At 41.8% G+C, this 24,805-nt stretch overlaps 2 protein-coding genes across 2 annotated transcripts; both read right to left on the reverse strand.

Annotated features, from left to right (window-relative positions):
* Positions 1 to 361: 361 nt before the first annotated feature.
* Positions 362 to 715, reverse strand: LOC111904426 (uncharacterized). The gene has a single exon (XM_023900196.1). It carries the CDS (start codon positions 713 to 715, stop codon positions 362 to 364), a length of 354 nt encoding a protein of 117 aa, XP_023755964.1.
* A 22,163-nt stretch (positions 716 to 22,878) lies between these two features.
* LOC111904415 (chaperone protein dnaJ 20, chloroplastic) lies at positions 22,879 to 23,573 on the reverse strand. Its single transcript, XM_023900188.2, has one exon. The coding sequence runs from the start codon at positions 23,481 to 23,483 to the stop codon at positions 23,007 to 23,009; it is 477 nt and encodes a 158-aa protein (XP_023755956.1). The 5' UTR covers positions 23,484 to 23,573; the 3' UTR covers positions 22,879 to 23,006.
* Positions 23,574 to 24,805: the final 1,232 nt, after the last annotated feature.

Genomic DNA, 24,805 nt, shown 5'->3' on the forward strand with positions numbered 1-24,805 from the left:
CCAGATCTCCTTTGAGTTGTTTCTCCTCCATCTCCTTCTTTAGTACCGAACAGTTAACCATATCATGCGTCTTACTTTTGTGGTATTCACAGTACCGACTCTTGGGCGACTTGGCCGGCTGCTGTTTCTCAGACACCGCGTACACTTCTGGGCGGCGACCCCGTCTGTCGTCTTTAACAAATGGTCGAAAACACATCAGTGGTCTTCTTGCCTGGCCATAGTGTCTTCCTCCCCCTCAGAAGTCCGTATGACTCGGGTGGTGATGCCTGGTCGTCATGACATTCAAATAGGCTTGCTTGGCTGCTTCACCATCCTCCTGCCGTAGATATCGCTCTACCCTTTCTTTCAACTCGGCTCGTGTTTAGGGCTTCTTTCCCATGAGTTTTTGTGACAAAGGGCCTGGCAGGAGTCCCCATGTGAAGGCACCGGCTATAAGGCCTTCGTCATGCCCTGGTACATCCAACGTGGCATTTGTGAATCTTGTAAAGTATTCTCGCATAGTTTCCCCCTCTCTTTGTTTACAGCCTATAATGGAATGAGAGTCCCCCATGTATTTGCGTAACTGCATGAAGTTGGTGAGGAAAAGGTACTTGAGTTGAGCAAAGTTTGAAATGCTGCCCGGTTGTAACGTTTTGAACCATGTGTCGGCGTTGCCATCGAGTGTCGCCGGGAAGTATGTGCACCAGAACTTCTCGTTAAGCTTTAGCGACGTCATCGTCCATTCATATGTGTCGATGTGACTGTCCGGGTCGATGGTTCCATTGTACGTTTTGAGTGTCAGGAGCTTTGCGGTATTTGGTATTTCATAATCCAATAGCTCTTTGACGAACGGAGACGTTACGCTTCGGGAAAATCCATCCTGGCCTGGGATAGTCGACGTCCCCTGCTGGTATTGGGAGTTCATACCATGTGGCGGTGGCGTGAGGTAGCCCAGACTTGGTCCATAAAAGGGGTATGGCTGGAATGGTAACTGGAGGGGATAACTAGTGGAGAATGGGTGTATGGATGTAGTGGGGTTGATCATTACCGGCTGTTGTTGGCAGGGATAGTCGGTCCGGTCCATGTACCGGCCATCGGGTAAATGGGTGGTGAGTGGTTCATCATGGTTTGCGCCAATGGTGGTAATAGGGTTGCGGAACTATGTCCACCCGTCATCTGAAATGGTGATGGTGTTGCAAACGACGATGAAATGTTGAAAATGTGGCTCGACGGGGGTGTTGCCGAGTGGATTGCTCATGCCTGTAGCAGCGGCGGAACGAAGAACGGCAGCATCTGAAGCTGTGTATACGGAAGTAGCTCCACCGGAGTTGTTCCTTGCTGAGGAAATGACGGTTGTGAAACATTTCCGGCGGCTGTTGTAGAACTTCCTTCGCCTAAAATGGCCTTGTTGGTCGCTGTAGGCGGTGGTGTTTCGTCCAACGTCGTCATGGGACGTATGGGACTAGTTAGTTGTCCCTCGCTACCGTTGGATACCATTGATGTTTGTTTTCGTGCTTTTGCTTGTGTTCTTCGTCTCACAAACGGATGGTGCCAAATGATGGAACCTTGTCCCTGATAAGACCTTGCTTCTGCCTCACGGACGAACTCTTCTTGGTTGCCTGGCTATCACTACAAGATCACAGAGAACAAGGGCCGTCGGCCGCTTTCCGGGAGGGACTCCCGGAAGAACGCTCTGACGGTCAAGTTAGGGGATGATTTAGGGTTTGTGTATGCATTCTCTAGAAGGGCCAGAGAACTTACCTCGCTGGTCTGAGAATGCATCGTTTTATACCTAGCGCTCCTGCCTGGTCCATACCAGACAGGATCGCTTTTGGGGAGACAGGATCAGAGGCGCTGATTGGAGGGTCGTGCGCCCTCAACCGCTTGAGCGCTCTCATTGGCTCCGACGGTAATGCACTGATCCTACTGTTTGTCTCCTGGCCGTACCTTTTGTCTTGGATCAAGGAGCGTCACTTGGCGGGCGCGAGCCTTCCGCCTGGGCGTTTCACTCCCGGGGGCGCCAACGGGTGCTGAGCCTGCTGGGTTGGGCCTGGCTGGTGTGCCCGGCTCTAGGGCTTGGACACGGCTCTGCTGTGCTGCCCCAGGCACACCATCATTGGCTATGGGCAGAGTTAGGGATTTAACTCAACCATTCCACCAGGTCAATGCTCTATCGGTGAAGGTGCATGCGGCGAACTTCACTTTGTTTGCATCGGAGCACGCACAGATCTTGAAGACCGATTCGATCTTATCGATCCATCAGGTGAGGGCAATTACACCTCCATTGCCGTCGAAGGATTTAGGATTTGCGTTCATGAAATCTTTGTAGGAACACTCCTTCTGGTGTCCCTGGCCACCCTCAAGATTAAGGGGATGGGTACCACTTCCTGACCCACTAGAGCCGCCAAAGTTGATCTGTGACATTGCGGCAGCCACAGCGGTCATGATTACTGCTTGGAACATGGCTGGGTCGAACTGAGGAGGCGTTGGATCTGTTGGGGTATTGTTGTTCTTTCTGTTGTGTCGTTTCTTTGGAGGCATCTTGTTCTAAAAATAATCATGAAGAAGAGGATGGTAAGTCCCCTAGATTTTGAATCAAGAGATATGAAACAAGATATATCTCAGCCAGATAGATAAAGTGTTCTACTAAGCGATAAACGAGGAAATGTTACCAATACAAGTAAACTATCACTAGGAAGAAATGAGTAGTAAAACTTGGAATGAATATCTACACTGTATTCGACTCTAGCTAAAATACTCCTATAGTATTTTAAGTCGTATGCTCTGTTCTATCGATATCTCGTTGTATATAGCTTGATAAGTCTTAGGCTTGCTGTAACACCACAGTCACTCCCAAACATATGTTGGTCATGTCTCAAATAAATATAGTTGATCAGGCTATATTGATCCCAGACATGATTACATAACTATCCAGGTTTAACCGCAGTGTCCAACATCTAAATACTTTTGTTTTGTTCTAATTACGATAATGTTTCTGGTATGTATGTATACTGGTATATTTCTTATAAAATACTTATATTTTAAAAGTATACTTTTAGTTTAGAGCATTACGGCCCCTTTGTGTTTATAGTTGGATACCATGTAAGGTTCGGTATACTTAGTTCACTATAAACAACAGCTCTTATACCAATCTGTCACACCCCTAAACCGAAGCGGCGGAAACGTTCGGGGGTGGAGGACGTTATGTGTAGTATCACAACAATTGCATCATAGTAATCAAAGTAAACACAACCATTACATTAAAATATGAATATTTACATCTGTTTGATTCATTGTTTGTATACATCAAAAGTATCAAAATATAAAGATGTGACTCTATAAGCTCCGTCTTCTGAAAAGGTTGTGGGAGTACATGTCTACTGGTTTCCTAAGAATACAAGTGATTTTGAAAGAGTATCAACATTAAGCTGGTGGGTTCATAAGAATGTTTTTGGTAATGAAAACCTATCAATGAATCTATAAAATGTATGCATGTTTCCCCAAGAAAATCTAATATTATCTAACATATATGTTCGTTACTGTGTTCTATTTTAAAAACCATGGTTACCATTAGTATGTTCTTGTTCGAAAACCCTGGTTACCACCAGTATGCATAATATGTTCTGTTTGAAAACCCTGGCTACCACCAGTATGTATAATATGTTCTGTTTGAAAACCCTGGCTACCACCAGTATGTATAATATGTTCTGTTTGAAAACCCTGGCTACCACCAGTATGTATAATATGTTCTGTTTGAAAACCCTGGCTACCACCAGTATGTATAGTAGCTTTATTAATTAAAATAAAATTGTGTATCGTATCCCTAGAATCCTTCCAGTGTAATGTGTAGTAGTAGTTCTATTAAATAAAATAAAACTAATTGAGAATGGAATCCCGTAAACAATGGTTAGTTTATACTATTTTGAGTCGTATAACCATGCTTAATATGACTAATGACCTCAACGACTTTTTTCAGGCGTCGTACGGTATGATATTTGTCACCCCAGGCATGTCTGCCTAACTATACCTAGCAGTTTAGGTGTGGGATTGTCAGTCTCGAATAGATCTATTCATAAATTTCATGCTCTACCTCCAGGAGACTCTGGTTACACTAAATGTTGATGAATTTACCAGTACCCCGAAGGGTACAATTGAAGAGTTGTCTCACAATCCAGTATTAACTAGTTTACATGTAGTTCTGTATTATACTCATGTTATTTGAAGGTAATAATGAATATCATAAACTAAAGTTGTCGTGGTTTATATGTTTGTCCATGTATATAATCTGAATCGGTAAAGACTGTATATTGAATCCACCCAAAGTATACCTATTATAGTTTTCCTGACATGTTATGTAATTGGTTTGTGAATTGTTCTGAAAACTATGCAATTATGTTTTCTAGTCGAAAGCATCCCTTATGCTCAACATATTACAAAAAGGGATAAAATATCTAAATATTTTATAAGAATGTGGAAATCGTTTGACTGTATCATTTGCATAAGTTTTAAACTTGTTGAAATCATTTTTTTTAGTTCACAAAATCATTTGTGTTTGGATTGTATTCCCCCCGGAAAATGTTAAAATCATTAAAGTGTAGGGATATGAACTGACCGTTTGTTGTGTGTGAGCGTCGAATCAACGAATTGGAAATGAAGACCCTCGAGTTGTCGTATGTGGCACTTTAACGAAATCCTAATAACAATTGAATACATATATGTATCTAAATTAGCGATTTCGTTAGATAAGGTATTAGAAAAACGTTTGCTTATGGTTAAGGAATGTTACCGGGACTGATTGAATCAGGGAAAGTGGGTTTCAGTCTAATGCACCACTTAGGGAGGGTTTACGGCCGAGAAGGGGGTGTTTACGGCCGTGAACTACCTCTTGAAGGGTTTATGGCCTTTGAAGGTTTGAAGTGTGTACAGTCGTAAAATCAAGAACAAGTATGTTGAACTCGATCAAAAACATGTTTTTGATGCTCCTAAACAACCTCCATAGGCGATTTCTTGATGATTTTTGGAAGAAATGAGGGTGTTTCGGGGTTACTGTCGAGAGGTAGAGAGAGAATATGAGAGAGTTTTCGGCCAAGAAGGTTCAAATGAAGGTGGGGGTCCTGTATGTATAGGTTGGGGGTATGGTCGGTGGTGGGGTCCACCTGGCACCAGCCATAAACAAGTTTATGGCGGTAAACTCACACAGGCCGAAAACTTTTGGTTTTTCCAGGAAATTCAGGTTTTTCACACGATTTTGGTTCCGACTCGTATATAAAGTTTTAATTATATAAGACTAGATGATTTTCCAAACCAAGAAATTTGACGGAAACTCAATAAAATTCAATTTTTATTAACGGAAATCGGCTAATGGTAACGGAAAAAGGTTCGGTTTGTCACAATATATCACAAAGACAAAATGCATAATATCACATAACTCAAATAAGACCCTCCAGTCACTTAGTAGTACCACTCAGGTATGTATAGTGAGAAGAATCACCTCGTAAGTAAAGCAAATATGTCTCTTACTTGAATCACCGGTCTAGCCTCCGCCTAACATATACTATAATTCTCTCTAATTAACAAACGACCCTCAAGGATGCTAGGCTAAACCCACTACAAATTCTCAGAAGGATAAAAGACCATTTACCCTTCCATGGCCTCTATAGTCCATAGTTTGACTAAACCCTAAAAGTCAATAGCAGTACGTACGTTGGGCGTGCAGCCCCTTTACGCTGGGTGTACTACTTTGCCATGCATGCATCAGGGTTCTTCGACGCTACGTTGCACATACCTGGGAGTACGCTCGACGTACGTCCCAGACTCAGACTCACTTTTCCCACTCTCTTGGTCTTAATCCGTTAAGAACATAGCTATACTCTCAGATCTGGACTCCCTAAAGGCTTATACTCCATAAAGTTCATGACTTTAAGCCTTTTCATGGATGAGAAAGTCTAGAACCCCAAAGACTCTCACTCTTTACTCATAAAAGTGCCCATAACTCATACATGGGGTGATTTTGACATCCAAGATCCCATTTTTATGAGTTAGCTCCACTAAAGACACTTAAAGGGACAGGTATTAGGCTCTGGAGTTCAACAAACTTATAACGCTTCAAGCTTTGGGAGAAAAACCCTAAAATGAACCATAATATGCACAATTGAAAAGAATGAGAAAGCTTTTAGCTTGATAGCTTTAAATGATGCACCAACCATAGGGAAAATCAAATCTAAGGCCTGGATACCATCTATATGCTCTTTAATGCTCTTCCTTCACTCAAAGAATCCCACAAGAATACTTAGAAGCTTAAAATGGCCACTCAAGCTAAGAGAACGGGAATTAGGGTTTTGAGTGGGTTGACGGCTGGAAATGGTGGCCAGAAATGAGACCATCATATTCCTTAAATAGGAACACACCCCACAATTAGGGTTTTCATTCTGAGCCTAGTACGCCCAGTGTACGAAGGTGGCTTCCGCGTTCAAATCACGCACATGAGTACGTTGAGCGTACATATGTGTACGCCTTGCGTACACAACTACCATATTTTCTCAAATAATGGGTCAAACTTGACAACTACAATAATACAAGGGTTAATTTGATATACATGGTCTCGGGATGTAACAAACGCCCCTCTGATGCTTAAGTCAGTAATGATATTTAAGGAAAATAAATAATGAAAAGCGAAGGATAAAGGGTAAATAGTATGCATACCTTGAGTGTATCAAGAAATGACTAACCTTACCTACATAAAATAAGCTTTAAGATGTATCACGTTCCAGGATCTCGGCAAGATATATCCTTCTTAGGTGGCTAAGCAATATGCCCCTCTACCTGCTTTAGCGTTTATGAGGTATGGCCCTTCCCATTTCGGAGCTAGTTTACCTGCACTAGGATCCTTGGTATTTTGGAAGGTTTTTTTTAGTGCAAAGTCTCCTACTTGGAATCTCCTTGTCCTTATGTTTTTATTATATGCTCTGGTGATCCGCTATTGATGAGCAGAAATGTGGATTTTGGCAAGATACCTAAGCTTATCTATGGTGTTGAGATCCTGGGCTAGTATCCTGCTGTTGTCCTCATGGTTTTGGAGCAAATATCTTGTTTTGTGGATCACCACTTCAGTGGGGATCATTTCTTCTGTTCCAAATACTAATGAATAAGGGGTTTGGCCCGTAGCTACCTTGGAAGTAGTTTTATCTGCCCATAATACGAAGGGAAGCTCTTCGGCCTATTTTCCTTTCTTATCATTTAGCCTCTTCTTCAAGTTGTTTACTATTATCTTGTTGTTGTACTCGGCCTGGCCATTGGCTTGAGGGTGGACAAGAGTAGACATTACCATCTTGATCCCCTAACTTATGCAGAATTCCCTTGTTCTTTTGCTTATGAATTAGGATCCGTTGTTGCATATGATTTTAGCAGGGATCCTGAATCTGGTCAAGATGTTATGCTTGATGAAGGAAACTACCTATTTGTCTCTTATTTCTACGTTGGGTTTAGCTTCTATCCACTTCGAGAAATCGTCAGTCATTACTAGCATGAAGACTTTTTCTCCAAGGGCTACTGGCAGTTTTCCTATTATATCCATTCCCCATTTCATGAATGGTCAAAAGGAAATGATAGGATGTAGGGGTTCTGCAGGTTGGTACAGGATGTTGCTATGTATTTGACAAACGTCGCATTTTTATGCATGGACGAATGAGTCTTCTTCATCGTCGGCCAGTAGTATCCTATTCTTAATACTTTGGAACATAAGGATCTGCCCCCAGTGTGGTTGCCAAAGTCCTCTTCGTGAATGTCCCTTAGGACTTCTGTAGCTTTGCAATCTTCTAAACATTTGAGGTATGGCCCTGCCATATTTTTTTATACAACTTACCTTGTATTATAACGAATCTCGAGATCCTTCTTCTAAATGCTCTCTTGTTTTTTTCTTTCTTAGGGATCGTGCCATTTTGGAGATACTCCATGATGGGTCGGATCCAGGATCCTGAAGTCAAGGAAGGATCATGGACGTTAGGATCCTGGCGTTGGACCGTTGATTCGAGATCTTCGATTGCTGGCATGTTGGTAGTTTCTCTAAGATCATGAATGTCTTTAGTTACCTTGGTGGGATCATCGATTTTCGGGGTTAATATGTGGACTATAGGGATCCTGGCTTCTGGCGGGATCCTTAAGGAAGATCCTAGATTGGCTAAGGCATCCGCTTCAGCATTGTCTTCTCTAGGAACCTGGTTTAGGCTGAATGTTCCGAATTCTAAGGCTAGGTTTTTTAGTACTTGGAGATATAGAGCTAGATTTTATCCTTTCATTGCGTAGGATCCATTGAAATGGTTAGTTATTAGTAAGGAATTGACAAATACCTGAAGATCCTTGGCTAACTGTAGTCTTATGAGTAGCACCACATATTCTGCTTCGTTGTTGGTTGCGTTGAATTCACAACTGACTGCTTGGGGTAGGATGTCCCCATGTGGCAACTTTAGTATGATCCCCAAGCCAGTTCCTCTTTGTTTCAATGCTCCATCTATGAATAGTGTCCATCTTCCCATGTTTTTCTCATCTAGAAGTTGTTTGGTTTCTGTTTTGACTTTAGCTCTTAGATCATCACTAAAGTTAGCCACCAAATCTGCTAATGTTTGGGACCTTATGGCAGATCTTGGTTTATACTTTATGTCATATGTTCTTAGCTTCACATACCATTTATCCATTCTCCCTGACAATTATGATTCTCTCATAACATTCTTAATTGGATAGTTAGTTCTTACAGTTATAGGCTGTGTTTCAAAATAATGTCTTAGCTTAGTAGAATTTGTTACTAGTGCAAGTGTGAGCTTTTCAAGGTGAGTGTAACTGGTCTCAAGATCCAGGAGACTCTTACTTACATAGTATATGGGATGTTGGTTCCTATCGAGATCATTGGCTAGCACGACGCTTATTGCGTTCGAGGATACTAAAACGTAAAAGAGAAGTGGTTCCCCATCTAGTGGTTTCACTAATAAGGGTTGTGAGCTTAAGTATTTTTTAAGCTCTTGGAAAGAATTTTTCATGTCCCTAGGTCCACTCTGAGGATCTTGAGATGTAACTGTTTAATGTTGCCACTCTTCCTATTAGTATCTGGAAATCCTTTGTCGAGGCTGGTGCTTTTAGGACAAGGATGGCCTTGATTTGTTTTGGGCTTGCTTTGATTTCTCTTTTGTTCACCATATATCCTAGGAACTTAACCGATCTCATCCCAAAGTGGCATTTGGAGGGATTTAGCTTCATGTTGTATTGGTCTAGGATGTCAAAGGCTTCTTCAAGATCCTTGAGGTGGTATTCAACTTTTTTAGACTTGACCACCATCTCATTAATGTAGACTTCCATTGTGTCCCCCAGCTTTTCCTTGAAAATCTTATACACTAATCTCTGGTATGTTGCTCCAACATTTTTGAGACCAATGGCATAGCAGTATAACAATAAATACATGTTGGGATCATGAACATTGTGTCTTTTTGGTAAGAGGGTTCCATTTGGATCTGTTGGAATCCTGTTGATGTGTCCATGAATGTCAGTAATGTGTGGCCCGTTGTTGCGTCTATCATGGAGTCGATGTGTGGTAAAGGGAAAGGATCCTCGGGACAGGCCTTTTTAAGATTTATATAGTCTATACACACACTCTCCATTTACCATTCTTCTTTTGTACCACGACCACATTAGCTAGCCATCTTGGGAATTTCACCTCCTTGATCATGCCTGTTTTGAGAAGTTTTTCTACTTCTTCTTGTATAACTTGGTTTCTCTCGAGTGCAAATCTTCTTCTCTTTTGGTTTATTGACCTGAAAGATGGGCCAATATTAATTTTATGAGTTATTATGCTTTTGTAGATACTTGTCATATCCTCATGTTTCCATGCAAACGTTTTGATTATGGCCTTGAGGAACTTTACAAGAACTTGTTCAATTTGTTAGGCATTGAGGTTCCTATGAGAACTTTGGCTTCAAGATCCTCGAGGTTCAGGGGCACTTCCTTTATGTCATGCTTGTTTGCTTTTAACACGCTTCGTGCCCCTTGCTCTAAATGATATGCTAATCTTGGTATTTGTAACACCCCATTCTTAAAATATCTATTTATGGGTTCCCAAGATCAAGAGTAAGGGCGTTTTGGTCTTTCATGAGCGATGGGTTATTATTCGGGAAGGTTTCTAATCGGGGTGTGTTGCTAGAAGCGAAGATCTTCTCACCACCTTTCCGTGGATATAAAGTTCATCAGAATCGGATCTAGAATGAAGGAGTTATGACACTTTGAAGATTTGGCAAGAATGGCCCTTATAGAAAAAAGTTTGCATAGAAGACCATGCATGCATGTTCGGGCGTGCGTGGATACGCCCAGCGTAAGCTGGGTTACGCCCAGCGTAATGGGGCAAGTTGGTCGCGGGTGTTCAAGGCGTACGCCCAGCGTACAAGAAGTACGCCCAGTGTACGCTCAGAGTCTCAAAACCCTAATTTTTGGGTTAAGCACTATAAAAGGAACATAATGGTTCTCACCCTAGCCTCCATAAACACTCTCTTATCCTCAGAAACCCTAGATAGCCATCCCACCTCCATTTTTGGGTGTGTTTGACCTTGGAGAACCCATTTTCGTGGATTAAAGCTTGGAAGCAAAGAGAAGAAGGTTGGCAAGGAGGAACCTTTGAAGCTAGAGCTTGTAGATCTGGGATAAGTGCTTCATTTCGGACCTCTACAAGGTAAAAAAGTCTTGAGCTTGATGATTAAACTCTTAGATCTCCTCTAGTACAAGTTTACGGACCTTTTGGTCCCAAGATTGGGTCTTGGTGGGTTAAGCTCGTTTCTAAGACTAGGGTTGCCTCCCTTAGAGTCATATGAGTCCCATAAGTAGTAAAGTTCCAACCTTTAGGGTTCTATTAAGCCCATGCATGAGATCTAGTTCTCTTCTTGGATTTAGAAGATAATTTTGGGAGTTTGAGTTGGTTTGAGCCATATTAAGTCACCAAGTCAATGACTTTAAGGTTTAAGTCGTGAAATAAGACCTGGATCTGAGTTTGTAGCCCCTGGAATGGAGTAGTAAGAACTTATTGAGGAAATGAATTAACAGAGCACTATGCTGAGCGTACGTGCAGGTATGTCCAGCGTACTCATCATGGAGCTGGTACGCTAAGCGTACGTTGAGTTACGCCCCGCGTAACGCTGCCAATTGGGCCTTGAGTATTTGGGCCTCGGTGTGGGTTGCGCTTTGGACTTTGAGTCTTTTGGCCTTAGTGGACCATCAGGAGTCAGGGAAGATGGTCCAAGTATGGGTTTTGGGCTTAGGGTAAGGCCCAATAAGGAGAATGGGCCCAATGTAGCAAATTGGGCCATTAGTGGGCTTGAGAGCTTACCTAGTGTTGGGCCTTTCATCTTTTGATTGTGAGCCTTAGTCATGTACCAGATTGAGTTAAGGGTAAATTGGTCAATTTACCCTTGGAAGGTTATTGTGATTGATCTAATGGTTATTTTTGCTATTTTCGCTAGTTCGGGATTTTTGGTGAGGCGATGGTTCGGGCATCTGTTTCTTTAGTTCAGAGTTTCGGCAGTTGCGAGGTGAGTTATCCTCACTATATCAACAGGGTCTAAGGCACCAAGGTCGACCCTTTATCGGATGGAAATTCAGGTAGTTGTATGTTATTTTATTGCTTTGTTATGTTTGCATCGTGGTAGTTAGGATGGTATATGTTAGAGACCTGATTAGGTTCGGTATCCTGGTGTATAGGATGATGCTATGCTAGTGACCGGTTAGGTCAGAATCCTGGTAGGGATGTGCTATGTATGTGATCTGCTAGATTGGTTGTTTTATTGTGAATTGTTATATGATTATATGTTTATATGCACATGGTTGTTTGATTGGGGTTGGGTTGAGGCGGGTCCTGCTTTGTGCTGTAGGCCAACATACCCACGGCAGACCGGTTATCCAGAAGGCCCAGCAAGCGGTCCGGATAGGCTGTAGGCCCCAAGAGGGCGGACCAGACGTGTCGAGGCTCGGAGAGTGCACCAGGCCGACTGAAGGCCCGGTGCGGGCGGACTAGTCATACTGTAGACTCAGAGAGTAGACCAGGTGGATTGTAGGCTCGGTGCGAGCGGACCAATCACACTGTAGACTCGAGGTATATGGTTAGACTTGGAGGGTGGACCAGGTGGACTATAGGCCCGGTGCGGCGGACCAGTCACACAGTAGACCCGAAGTGCATGGTTGTTCTACACTCTGTTGTGATATGGCATGTTATGTGTATGGTATATGTGGTTGGTATTTTGGGGGTATCTCACTAAGCTTTCAGGCTTACAGTTGCGGTTTAAATGTTTCAGGTACTTCAGGAGACCATGGCAAGGCAAAGGCATGATCGTACCGCTCCTCATGTTTTATGTGTTTATGATGTGGTTCTGGGGAAATACTCTGATAATAAATGTATTGAAAACCTTTTTGTAATAACTTTATGAAATTGGGTTGTTTTTGAAAATTTTAAATTGGTTAGAATTTTTAGAGCGTTACAAGTTGGTATCAGAGCCTTGGTTTAAGTGAATTGGAGGAACATTCGTGTGAATCCAGTCTCAAACCAAGGAGAGTTTTCAAAAGGGATTTTTAAATGGTTTTCAAAAGTAGGTAAAGGAGGACGCGGGGGTACGATCAGTCGGAGCCAGTAAGTAACCCCAAAATACCATACAAGTTATTTGTTTAAGAGATTTGATAGAACAGCTTGCTAGTACTAGGCTAGGGATCTTCAGGAATTGCATGATAGAGTTTCCTGATTTATGTTGCCTGCTAGCGCAGGGTTTCTTCCTGTATGAGATTCCCAGTGTTCCTCTAGAAGTGAGGGTTGAGTGCTTGTTATGCCTGTTCTTCGCTAGGGTGTTGTGGTGATACTTGATATAAATATGGGTAGGTGTGGAAAGTAGTATGGGCCCGTACTACTGAAAGCACAGGACCCATACGCGTATCAAGGAAGTCACAATCCCTAGGGATGGGTTGAGAGTCGGTTCTCGGGTTAATGAGAAACGTCTGATGTTTTGCGGTAATTTCAGTATGGTGGTTACGACGCATGCTGGGAGCGGATCTGGGTTAGGATCGGGAGCAGGAGGAGGCGGTCAGGGGGGGTCAACACCACCCGAGTTTATCGGTCAGATGACCACAATCGAGTTGGATGCTAGGATTCATGAGATCCTGCATGATGAGGTTACTGCTATGTTCCGGGCCAAGTTGCCGGAACTGTTTGAGTCGATCAAGACCGCCATGGTCGAGTATTTTGATGAGCACTATGCAGCTCTTACAGAAACGGCTGCCGCGGCGACTACAGCGCCTATAGCAGCGGAAGGGGGAGGAGCCGGTAGAGCTTTTCAGTATCGGGACTTCGATAATACGAAGCCCCTACCTTCGATGGGGTTCAGGATCCAAGCGTGAGGTGTGCTCTAAACTTGTTGAGACTCGGGGCGAAGGATTGGTGGAGGTTGACTACGGGGTCATATTCGGATGCACAGAGGGCTGCGGTTTCGTGGGATCAGTTCCGGGAGATGTTCAGTACTCGTTATGCTCCACAGGTTGAGAGGGAGAGGTTGGCTTAGGAGTTCTTAGAACTGAAGTAGGATTTGGAGTCGATGACAGAGATCACCAGGATGTTCACTGAGAGGGCGATGTTTTACCCGGAGTTTGTTTCGGAGCAGGCTCAGATGTCCCGATATCTGAGTATGCTCAAGAGGGATACCAGGCAGTTTGTGTCTACGTAGAGGTGCGAGACCTTGTTGGAGTTGCAGGAGGCCGCCAGGCGGCGTGAGTTGGAGATTGAGTTGCAGTTGAGAGAGCAGAGACAGGCCCCGGTGCAGTCGCAGCCAGCGCCGAAACGGTCCAAGACCATTGATTCTAGGTTGGGAGATCAGGGCAGCCGCACTTGTGGGAAGTGCGGGAAGGGCTACGCCGGAGTTTGTAGGTCCGGTGGTGCGTGCCGCAAGTGTGGGAGAGAGGGGCATTATGCGAGGGATTTTCGTCAGTCAGCCCCAGTTCAGGATATGAGGATTTGTTATCATTGCCATCAGGTTGGTCACATGAGGGCCAACTGTTCGCAGCTTGTTACAGGTCCGGTGCAGGCTCTAGCACCGGCCACTTTGAGGATTACGGGTGGAGCAGAGCCCCCGAGGGCTCAGGGTTGTGCTTTTCAGCTTATATCAGTGGAGGTCAGGGAAGAGTTGGGTTCAGCTGCGGGTATGTTTCCTTCTTGATATCTTGTTATCTTATGGTTGTTATGAAGTATTATATTTGCTAGTCTTGTTCGCATAATTCATGGTATTGCATTCGTTCGATTTTTCAAGTTTATTGTTTTATTGAGGAATCGGTACTTAGGGGTTGAAGTCGATTAGTATCCAAGGGATTGATGGTCAGAGTTTGGTTGTATGGTCTTGTTGTCGAGTATAGCAATTGCGATTTGAGAAGTATTCAGCGAAGAGTTGAACTCCCTTTGAGTTCGAGATGTGTGATGTCGGAAAAGTGATTTTGTGGAGATTGCTCATTTTGATTCAGTTCAAGTAAAAGAGAATTTGTTAAGTAAGAACGTTTAAGTGATGCCAGTCGGGTCACCAGTGGTTGGTAGTCAATGCTCTAAGTGGGGAGAATTGGAAAGTTCTCAAGAGGATCGGCAACTATTGAGGTTTAGTAGCCGTTGAGATTCGACAGTGTTTCAGTCAGCCAAGAGTGTGAGCTGGTGTGAGTAAGTGACAGACTAATGGGGACAGGGAGCACACCATGGGTTCAGGAAAGATAGTGGTTGATGTGAGGCCTGGGTTTAGGCCATGGAAAGGATTCCGAGATCGGAACGAGAGTTCGGAACCCTTAGGGGACTAGAACAATATGTACGGGAAAGATTCCCTGGAAGGATAGTTGGAATGATGTATGATAGTTTGAGTGGTCCGAGAAGACTGAAGGCCGGAAGGCGTGCCAGTCAGGCTGAAGGCTCGTGGAATGGTCCAGACAAGCTGAAGGCCCGGAGGGCGGTCCAGACATGCTGAAGGTTCTGAGAGTGGTCCAAATAGGTTGAAGGCCTGGTAAGGCGGTCCAGTCATACTGAAGACTCTGTATGTGTTAGTGGATCGGTATGAGGAGATTGAGGAAATGCATCGCCAGGGAATGGTATTTGATATGGTCTGGCCCCAAGTGCTGATCAAGTAGTGGAAAGCAGTGCATGGACTCGAGAGTCCTTGCGAGCAGATTCAGAGCATGTGTGATGCACGGAGTAGAGATTACTCTACAAGAGATAATGTAGAGTGGAGTTTAGCTCAATGTCATGCACAGGCGTGTAAGAGTTGTTGAGTGGATTTCCTGGAAAGGAAAAGGTATGTAGCTCCGGGAGGAGCGTGGGTTCCCCGTTAGGGGAGAAAGTAGAGTAAAGGGATGGCCGACATGCCTCAGTCATTAGTAGGAGGTACTGGATTATACCAGATGTGCGAAAGCATCTTCGAGTTGGCTGCTCGTTGAGGTAGTGGCAATTTTGAGTGATGCACAGGTATAATTTCCATCTCCTTGGAAAAGGAGGAGGTTAGTGGCTCCAGAGTGGAGATTTGGAGCAGAGGAAGGTGAGACATCAGGTTAACAAACTCGGGAGTAGTTTGGACCGGTGTTGAGGACGGTATAAAAGATTTCGGTCGGAGGCCAAGGACCTAGAGACCATGATAGAGAAGATGCAGTAGTAAGGTTGCAAGAACCTGAGTTGATTGAGTAATCGGAGTCTGCAGTGCAGGGGCTGTTCTGTAGTGTATGTTGCAGTAGGTTTTGAGGACGAAGCCTAATTTAAGTCGGGGAGAATTGTAACACCCCGGTCTAAAAATATCTATCTATGGGTTCCCGAGATCAAGAGTAAGGGCGTTTCGGTCTTTCATGAGCGATGGGTTATTATTCGGGAAGGTTTCGGATCGGGGTGTGTTGCTAGAAGCGAAGATCTTCTCGCCACCTTTCCGTGGATATAAAGTTCATCAGAATCGGATCTAGAATGAAGGAGTTATGACACTTTGAAGATATGGCAAGAATGGCCCTTATAGAAAAAAGTTTGCATGGAAGACCATGCATGCATGTTGGGGCACGCATGGGTACGCCCAGCGTAAGCTGGGTTACGCCCAACATAATGGGGCAAGTTGGTCGCGGGTGTTCAAGGTGTACGCCCAGCGTACGCTCAGAGTCTCAAAACCCTAATTTTTGGGTTAAGCACTATAAAAGTAAGATAATGGTTCTCACCCTAGCCTCCATAAAAACTCTCTTATCCTCAAAAACCCTAGATAGCTGCCCCACCTCCATTGATGGGTGTGTTTGACCTTGGAGAACCCATTTTGGTGGATTAAAGCTTGGAAGCAAAGAGAAGAAGGTTGGCAAGGAGGAACCTTTGAAGCTAGAGCTTGTAGATCTGGGATAAGTGCTTCATTTCGGACCTCTGCAAGGTAAAAAGTCTTGAGCTTGATGATTAATCTCTTAGATCTCCTCTAGTACAAGTTTATGGACCTTTTGGTCCCAAGATTGGGTCTTGGTGGGTTAAGCTCGTTTCTAAGACCAGGGTTGCCTCCCTTAGAGTCATATGAGTCCCATAAGTAGTAAAGTTCCAACCTTTGGGGTTCTATTAAGCCCATGCATGAGATCTAGTTCTCTTCTTGGATGTAGAAGATCATTTTGGAAGTTTGAGTTGGTTTGAGCCATATTAAGTCACCAAGTCAGTGACTTTATGGTTTAAGTCGTGAAATAAGACCTGGATCTGAGTTTGTAGCCCTTGGAATGGAGTAGTAAGCACTTAATGAGGAAATGACTTAACAGAGCACTACGCTGAGCGTACGTGTAGGTATGTCCAGCGTACTCATCATGGTGCTGGTACGCTAAGCGTACGTTGAGTTACGCCCCGCGTAACGCTGCCAGTTGGGCCTTGAGTATTTGGGCTCGGTGTGGGCTGCGCTTTGGACTTTGAGTCTTTGGCCTTAGTGGACCATCAGAAGTCAGGGAAGATGGTCCAAGTATGGGTGTTAGGCTTAGGGTAAGGCCCAATAAGGAGAATGGGCCCAATGTAGCAAATTGGGCCATTAATGGGCTTGAGAGCTTACCTGGTGTTGGGCCTTTCATATTTTGATTGTGGGCCTTAGTCATGTACCAGATTGAGATAAGGGTAAATTGGTCAATTTACCCTTGGAAGGATATTGTGATTGATCTAATGGGTATTTTTGCTATTTTGGCTAATTCGAGATTTTTTGTGAGGCGGTGGTTCGGGCATCTGTTTCTTCAGTTCAGAGTTTCGGCAGTTGCGAGGTGAGTTATCCTCACTATATCAACAGGGTCTAAGGCACCAAGGTCGACCCTTTATCGGATGGAAATCTAGGTAGTTGTATGTTATTTTATTGCTTTGTTATGTTTGCATCCTGGTAGTTAGGATGGTATATGTTAGAGACCTTATTAGGGTTGGTATCCTGGTTTATAGGATGATGCTATGCTAGTGACCGGTTAGGTCGGAATCCTGGTAGGGATGTGCTATGTATGTGATCTGCTAGATTGGTTGTTTTGTTGTGAATTGTTATATGATTATATGTTTATGTGCACATGGTTGTTTAACTGGGGTTGGGTTGAGGCGAGTCCTGCTTTGTGCTGTAGGCCAACATACCCAGGGCGGACCGGTTATCCCGAAGGCCCAACGAGCGGTCCGGATAGGCTATAGGCCCCAAGAGGGTGGACCAGACATGCCGAGGCTCGGAGAGTGGACCAAGTCGACTGAAGGCCCGGTGTGGGCGGACCAGTCATACTGTAGACTCAGAGAGTGGACCAGGTGGATTGAAGGCCCAGTGCGGGCGGACCAATCACACTGTAGACTCGAGGTATATGGTTAGACTCGGAGGGTGGACCAGGTGGACTGTAGGCCCGGTGCAGCGGACCAGTCACACAGTAGACCCGAAGTGCATGGCTGTTCTGTGCTCTGTTGCGATATGGCATGTTATGTGTATGGTATATGTGGTTGTTATTTTGGGGGTATCTCACTAAGCTTTCGGGCTTACAGTTGTGGTTTAAATGTTTCAGGTACTTCAGGAGACCGTGGCAAGGCAAAGGCATGATCATACCGCTCCTCATGTTTTATGTGTTTATGATGTGGTTCTGGGGAAATACTCTGATAATAAATGTATTGTAAACGTTTTTTGTAATAACTTTATGAAATTGGGTTGTTTTTGAAAAGTTTAAATTGGTTAGAATTTTTAGAGCGTTACAGTATTGTTGAGGACGTCATCGAGATCTTGTAGCATTCCTTGGATTCTTGTTGGTCTCCCATGATCTTCACTGTCCCCCATGGGGTGGGCAGCTTTACGCATTGATGGTACATCGATGGGACGGCCTTAATTTCATGGATCCATGGTCTACCTAATATTATATTATAATAAGACGATATGTCGATTACACAAAAACGTTGAATATAATTTACTCCCTCTATGTAGATTGGTAGTTTTATTTCATCGATGGTGTGTTTAGTTTCTCAGCTGAAGTCGATTAGTACTGAGGATCTTGTGACTATCTCAGATTCCAAGATGTTCATTCTTTTTAGTGCATCTAGGAGTATGATGTTAACTAAGGATCCTTCTGACGATGTGGTTGGCAATATAGAGAGTATTCACTAGTCCATCATGGTGAGGATCCTAGACATCTAGTCTGTCTGTTTAATCGAAGATGATCTCATTTTGGCTGGTGAGAGTTGTGTTTTTTGGTGGTCCTTTTTCCTTCTCCGTCTTGGATACATTGGCATGCCTTTTTGTCGTAGAGTAGGAGGTACCACAAATGTCAGATCCTCTAGAGATCATGTTGATCACCTTAGCATCAGCCGGGCGAGAGGGGGCGTATCTTGGTTTTTCGAGGATCTTCTGGGGATCCTGGTCTTTTTCTTTGGATTTTTCTTTTCTTCTACCAAGGATCTCTTTGAGATATCCTTTGCCCAGAAGGTAGCTAATTTCTTTCTTGAGAGCTATGCAATCCTTCGTGACGTGACTAAAGTCCTCATGATATGCACACAATTTGGACTTGTCCTTCCAAGCAGTGGATTTTTCTCCTTTCCTTGGCCACCTGGCTTTGTCTCCAAGATCTTACATGGCAAACATTATACCTGAAATATCCATAGAAACACAATAGTTGGTAATTTTGGGGAAATTTTCATCCTCCCCTTCATCTTCAAGGGCATTAACCATGTGATGGTCGGGTATGGAGTAAGGCTTTGACTTATAGGATCTTTGGGCCGAGGAGTCAGCCTTCTTGTTGGGGTGATCATAGGAACTTGGTGGGTTGCTACTTTTCTATATTTCCTTGTCTTCTTCGAGTCTGATGAATCTCAATGCCCTGCTCCTAACTTCGTCTAATATCCTGCATGGGGTCATTACGAGATCCTCGTAGAAGGCAGAATCCTTCTTTAAACCCATTTTGAAGGCTTCGACTGCAGTTTCCATGTCGATGTTAGGGATGCTCAAGGCTTCCCTATCAAACCTATTCACAAAAGTCCTAATGGATTCCTGAGAATCCTGAACTACTCGACAGAGATCATTAATGATCTTTTTGAATGTCCTGCTGCAAGAGAACTAGTTATTAAATATATTAATTAAATGAGCAAATGATGTGATTGAATAAGGAGGAACATTAAAGAGCCATTTTACGGTGAATCCCATGAGGGTAGAACCAAAGCCCTTGCATAGGCAAGCTTCTTTCAAATGTGTGGGGATGGGAATAATTTCCATCCTCTCCCTATACTGCGCTACGTGCTCCTTAGGATTTGTGGTTCCGTCATATGACTTCATGCTGGGGGTCTGGAAGCATTTTGGAACTTCAGTATCAGCTATAACTAGGATGAATCTAGAGATCCTATGACTTGTGGGGGACGATTCTGGCATTGGCTAAACTACTCCAGGTACGCTTGAGATCATTTGTCTTAGCTGTTGTAGCTCCTTGGCCATAACTAGGCACAAACCTGTGTCAAGATCCATTGGGTGAGTTGTAAAATTATTATTGATAGAGGTACTAGGATCTAAGTTATTTGGAGTAATAAAAGTTTCATTAGGATTCTGAATCTCGCGACGGGTCACTGAGGATCCTAGGCTGTCAGAGTTCAAGACTTTGGTTTGCAAGACGGAGGGCACTGCCTCCTGAGGTTTGTGGATTTCCATCCTCATTCTCTCCACTTCCTTGAGAAGCGTCCTGTTGTTGGGCAATATGTCATTCAAGTCTCTTCATTATAGAAAAGATTTGTTGTTTGAAATCATCACGGGAGGATCTTGGAGTCCCGGAGTGACCGGAGAGGTGTTATTCTTCGGGGTTTCAGATACTTTCTTGGGAGCTCCAGCTAGTGGTGGTGGAAGGTTTTTAGAGGAAATGAGAGGTATCGAGGAGGAGGAGAAAGTCGATCGACTAGACATGATTTTCTGAGGGATTTTGAACACCACGGCCCCACGGTGGGCGCCAAATTGTTTTGGTCAAAAAATAATTGAACTAAAATGGACCAAAGTGTATGAGAGGTTGTATTGTTCAATCTAAAGCAAATAAGTGAAATATATCAAAGCAACACAAATCGTTTATAAGAAAATCCCTTGATCCTTGTTAGGACATTAGACATAAAACCTTGGGATGTGATAATGATCACCTGTCTTGATGTTTTTATTGATTGAAATGAAGATTACAAAGTAAATGGAATGAGTATGAGTACAAATGATAGTATTCTGCCAAAAAACTGTGTGTAGTGTGATGATTACAAGTGTTTTATGTAGCCAAACCCTAACAACTAGAACTCCGATAATTCTGGGATCCTCCGAAATTACTTATAGTCGTTTGCTTAACTTGGTCCTCCGTGTCTTTTGCATAGTTATGATGACTATCGGTTGAGTATATGACGTTGACCAGTTATTTTTGCACATGTGAGAAAGACAAAAGAATATATATTCATTATAAATAATAAAAATATTAGTACGGATACTAGAATATATTCGAAATCCTGAGGTTTGAGGATCCTGAGCTTTTTAGGATCCTTAGACTTAAGGATCGTATAGCGGTTTCAGGATCCTAGCCCTAACAAGTATAATCTTTTCATATTATATCAGGTAGCATAATGATTAGGCATAATATCATTGCTTAAAACTAAACAGAGTTTCTATCAGCATCTTATCCTATCGTTTAATGTTATATATATAAACTACTAATATATTTACAAAACATATTTTGATAAAGCAACTTAATAAACATGTATTCCACCCCCCCCCCCCCCCCCCTTCCCATAAAATCTTTAAAACCAGTAAAAGTTTGACCATGAACTCACCCTCGATGCGTAATATCACTAATATAGGGTTGATTCGGGCACCTGGGGATTGCAACAACTCTAGAGAAAGTGTGTGTGTGTGTGTGTGTATGTGTGTACGTGAGAGAGAAAGAGAGATGTGATTGAGAGTGTGTAGAATGAGGCTACTGAACCCTCTATTTATAGTTGACATTTTGACGTGCATGTGGTGCAAATATCTACATGCGTCGCACGTGGTCATCGTGGCTTCATCCGGGAGTCACCATGTGTCACTCTCTCTATAGGTCACGTCACTTGCAATATGATCGAATCCGGTGTCAACATGAGCATTAGGTCTGATGTTGAGAGGATTTGTACAATAAACACCTATTAGGTTCAAGCGGCTTGGAGCCATGATTTTGACAAGCTTTATCGAGTCTCATTTCTAAAAACTAGAAACCAAGTTCGATTGGTGATGGTATAGATTTTGTGATCTCGTTGGGTGAAGAAGAAGGTGATACACGCCGGAGCAAGAAGGTGTTGAGTTTGATTGAGGGGAAGTCTTTTTATTACAATTTTCATTCGAATAAGCATCCTATGCGTAATGCTTCGCTCCATTTTTTTATGATAGCCAAACAATATTTTTTCATTCATCCATAATGCTACATTTTATTATTCTCTCTTTAATCACTCATACCCAACTTTGTCTTAACAATAAAAATATATAATATATAAATTTAGAAAATATATGATTAAAAAATATTTGAATTTTGACAGTATAAAATAAACATATTATATAATATTTATATTTATAAAAGTATAGAAACAACATATAGTTGTATAGTCGCTTTGATCTTTTTAATATATCTACCTTTTTAATAAATGAAACCTAAAAATGACACGTGTCAGTTTTTTAAAATATTTCTTTGACACGTGTCATTTTTCTATAGTTTTTATTATTCTTTTTTGGTAACAAATCAAATTTAATTCGAATTTTGAAAATACAAAATCATGTCCTAATAACATTATTATGTTTATTTTGGTTAACAAATTAATTTATAATTACTTACAATCGACAATATTTTTTTCTTGTTTTTAAAAAATAATTTTTTTTATCTATATAAAAATTTTAAATATACCAACCATGGTTTCTACAGGTTATAACCTAGTAAAATAACATTTAATTTCATTTTCATGTGGTTGGACGTGAGGTGTGGAGAGGTTGCAGATTACCTTAATTTCTATTCTAATTTACTATTGTATGTCACAAAGAATCTTTGTAGCAACCACCATCTGAAAGCTCATCTGGTAAGACATTGTCATCTACGGTCATCTACCTGTCATATGAGACCCAAGTCACCATAACCTCAAAAAACCAGCGAAGATGCTACGGTAGGTGGACAAACAATCAACTAAAAAATCTTAGGATTCCGTTTTTAAATTTAATGTCTTTGGTTGATCAAAACACAAACACGTTGTTTTGGTTAACTCCACAAGCATTCAAGAGTCGAAGTGTTGAAAAGTGAAAACAATTTACTGAAACAAATGACTAAAATTATTATATTTATGAGGAACGCAAAAGAATTTGCACACGAATGAATAAAGAAAATGACCTTACAAGTTACACCCAAGTTAAAGAATTTGCACACGAATGAATAAAACACAAAATTATTATATTAATTTATGAGTAAAACAAAAGAGTTTGCACACGAATGAATAAACAAATGCCTTACAAATTATACCTAAAAGAATTTCCACACGAATGAATAAAACACAAACCCTACACAAACTGAACGTTTCTTCTCTGGTCCGATCGATGCTTTAATCCTTTAAGTTGCATTTCCCACACCATTCTTGAATACTGCACTCCCTTTCCACTGTAAGCATGGTCTTCAAGACCACACCCCATAGATTCAACCAAGCTCAAGTCATACATTCTTCGAGAATTTGGATCAGAAAGCACCTCATATGCCTCTCGCAACTCCACAAACTGTTTTGTGCATTCCTCCTTTATAGAAGATGGAGAAACATCGGGATGAAGTTGAAGAGCTTTTGCACGATATGCTTTCTTGAGGTCATGGAAACTAACATTCTGTGATTCTAATGAAAGAACTTGATACAGATTCTTTTTGTTACTTATAGGCAGCTCTTTGACCCTGCATGATATAGTAGTGGTCATCTTGGTGCCATTAATGTTACTCTCTTTCTTAAACATCAGATCGCTTTTCTGCAACACAAAGTTCATCTTCAAAGACATAGCGATTGTGGTTGTGTATGTGTGTGTGTGTGTGTTTGACAGGAAAATGTTAAATTCTATGTGGAATGGGACGACTTTTGGGTGTATTTAAAGAAAAAAAAGATGAGGGGGGATTATTATATTAACAAGCTGGCAAATATATATAAGAATTAGCAGCACACGCTTTTGAATGTTAGATTGGCAAGTAGTGATCTCCATGTGGAAGTTTCCATCCGTTGTCTATTGTTTGCATCGATTTAAATTGTTGAACAAGTCTTGGTATCCGCTAATTCCTTTCGATTAATTTGTTTAATAGTTGGAAATTGATCATTAATTTTCAATGTGTATTTAATTCGATGACGTTTTATGGGTTTTGTATACAAAAATAGTTTTTGTGTTTGTTCATGATATCATACAAAAAAGATTGTTAGGGCATGATCATTAACCTGCAGATGCTTATATTCACTACTTTTATCCTAATGTTAGGCATAAGAATCGTCAAATGCTAGATGCTGTTGGGAACTAAAAGATCGTCAACAAGAAGTTCTATTGAAGACTTGTTGTATCATTATTCGAGATGCCATGCAATATGTTACGCATTTTTTGTAGGCAAATGTAAGACACTTCGAGAAAATATTATGTTGATCAGTTGCACTCCATTTTTTTTGGAATACAAAAAGTTTCTTAATTAAGCAATCTCTGAAGTTTTATGTGGGTCAACAAAATTTGCATGGAGTTTACCCTTATTATAGAGAGAAGACATTTCTTAAATAATAATTTGTTTTATACTTAGTTAACAAAATTTGCATATATGTTTTCTTTAATGTGATATTTGATAATAAATCATTAGAGTCAAATTATTAACAGTGCTAAAATTAACTAGTTATAGAAGTTTAACGTTAGTGTTGTTTGAAGTTATATTAATAAGAGAATCAAACAAACAAGACGAGGCTTGTAAAACGTGAGGAAAAAATCTTTCAAATCCGGTGGAAATAATAGGGAAACAACCGGTGCTCGTGACTTTTGGATGATAATTTTTGTTGCAAACGGAATGATACGGCTTTGTTATTTTGATTTCCAAAACAGTTAAACAATTAAAAGTAAATTTTATTTATCTAAATAATAAGAAACAAATATTATAAAATCAATTTTAAAAATGAACTATTCATTTAAAAAATTACACCGACTCGGATCAATTAATAATTTCAACCATACAAAAACTGATTTGTGAAGACGAAAATCGAACCGAAATTTCTTTTTTTTATACGGGTTTGATTTGATCTGATTATTAGGGCCAATTTGGGAATTTCTCTAAAGTTTGACATCAAAACTAACTTTGAAAA

This window comes from Lactuca sativa, chromosome 8 (assembly GCF_002870075.4).
Source record: "Lactuca sativa cultivar Salinas chromosome 8, Lsat_Salinas_v11, whole genome shotgun sequence".
NCBI classification, from domain to species: domain Eukaryota; kingdom Viridiplantae; phylum Streptophyta; class Magnoliopsida; order Asterales; family Asteraceae; genus Lactuca; species Lactuca sativa.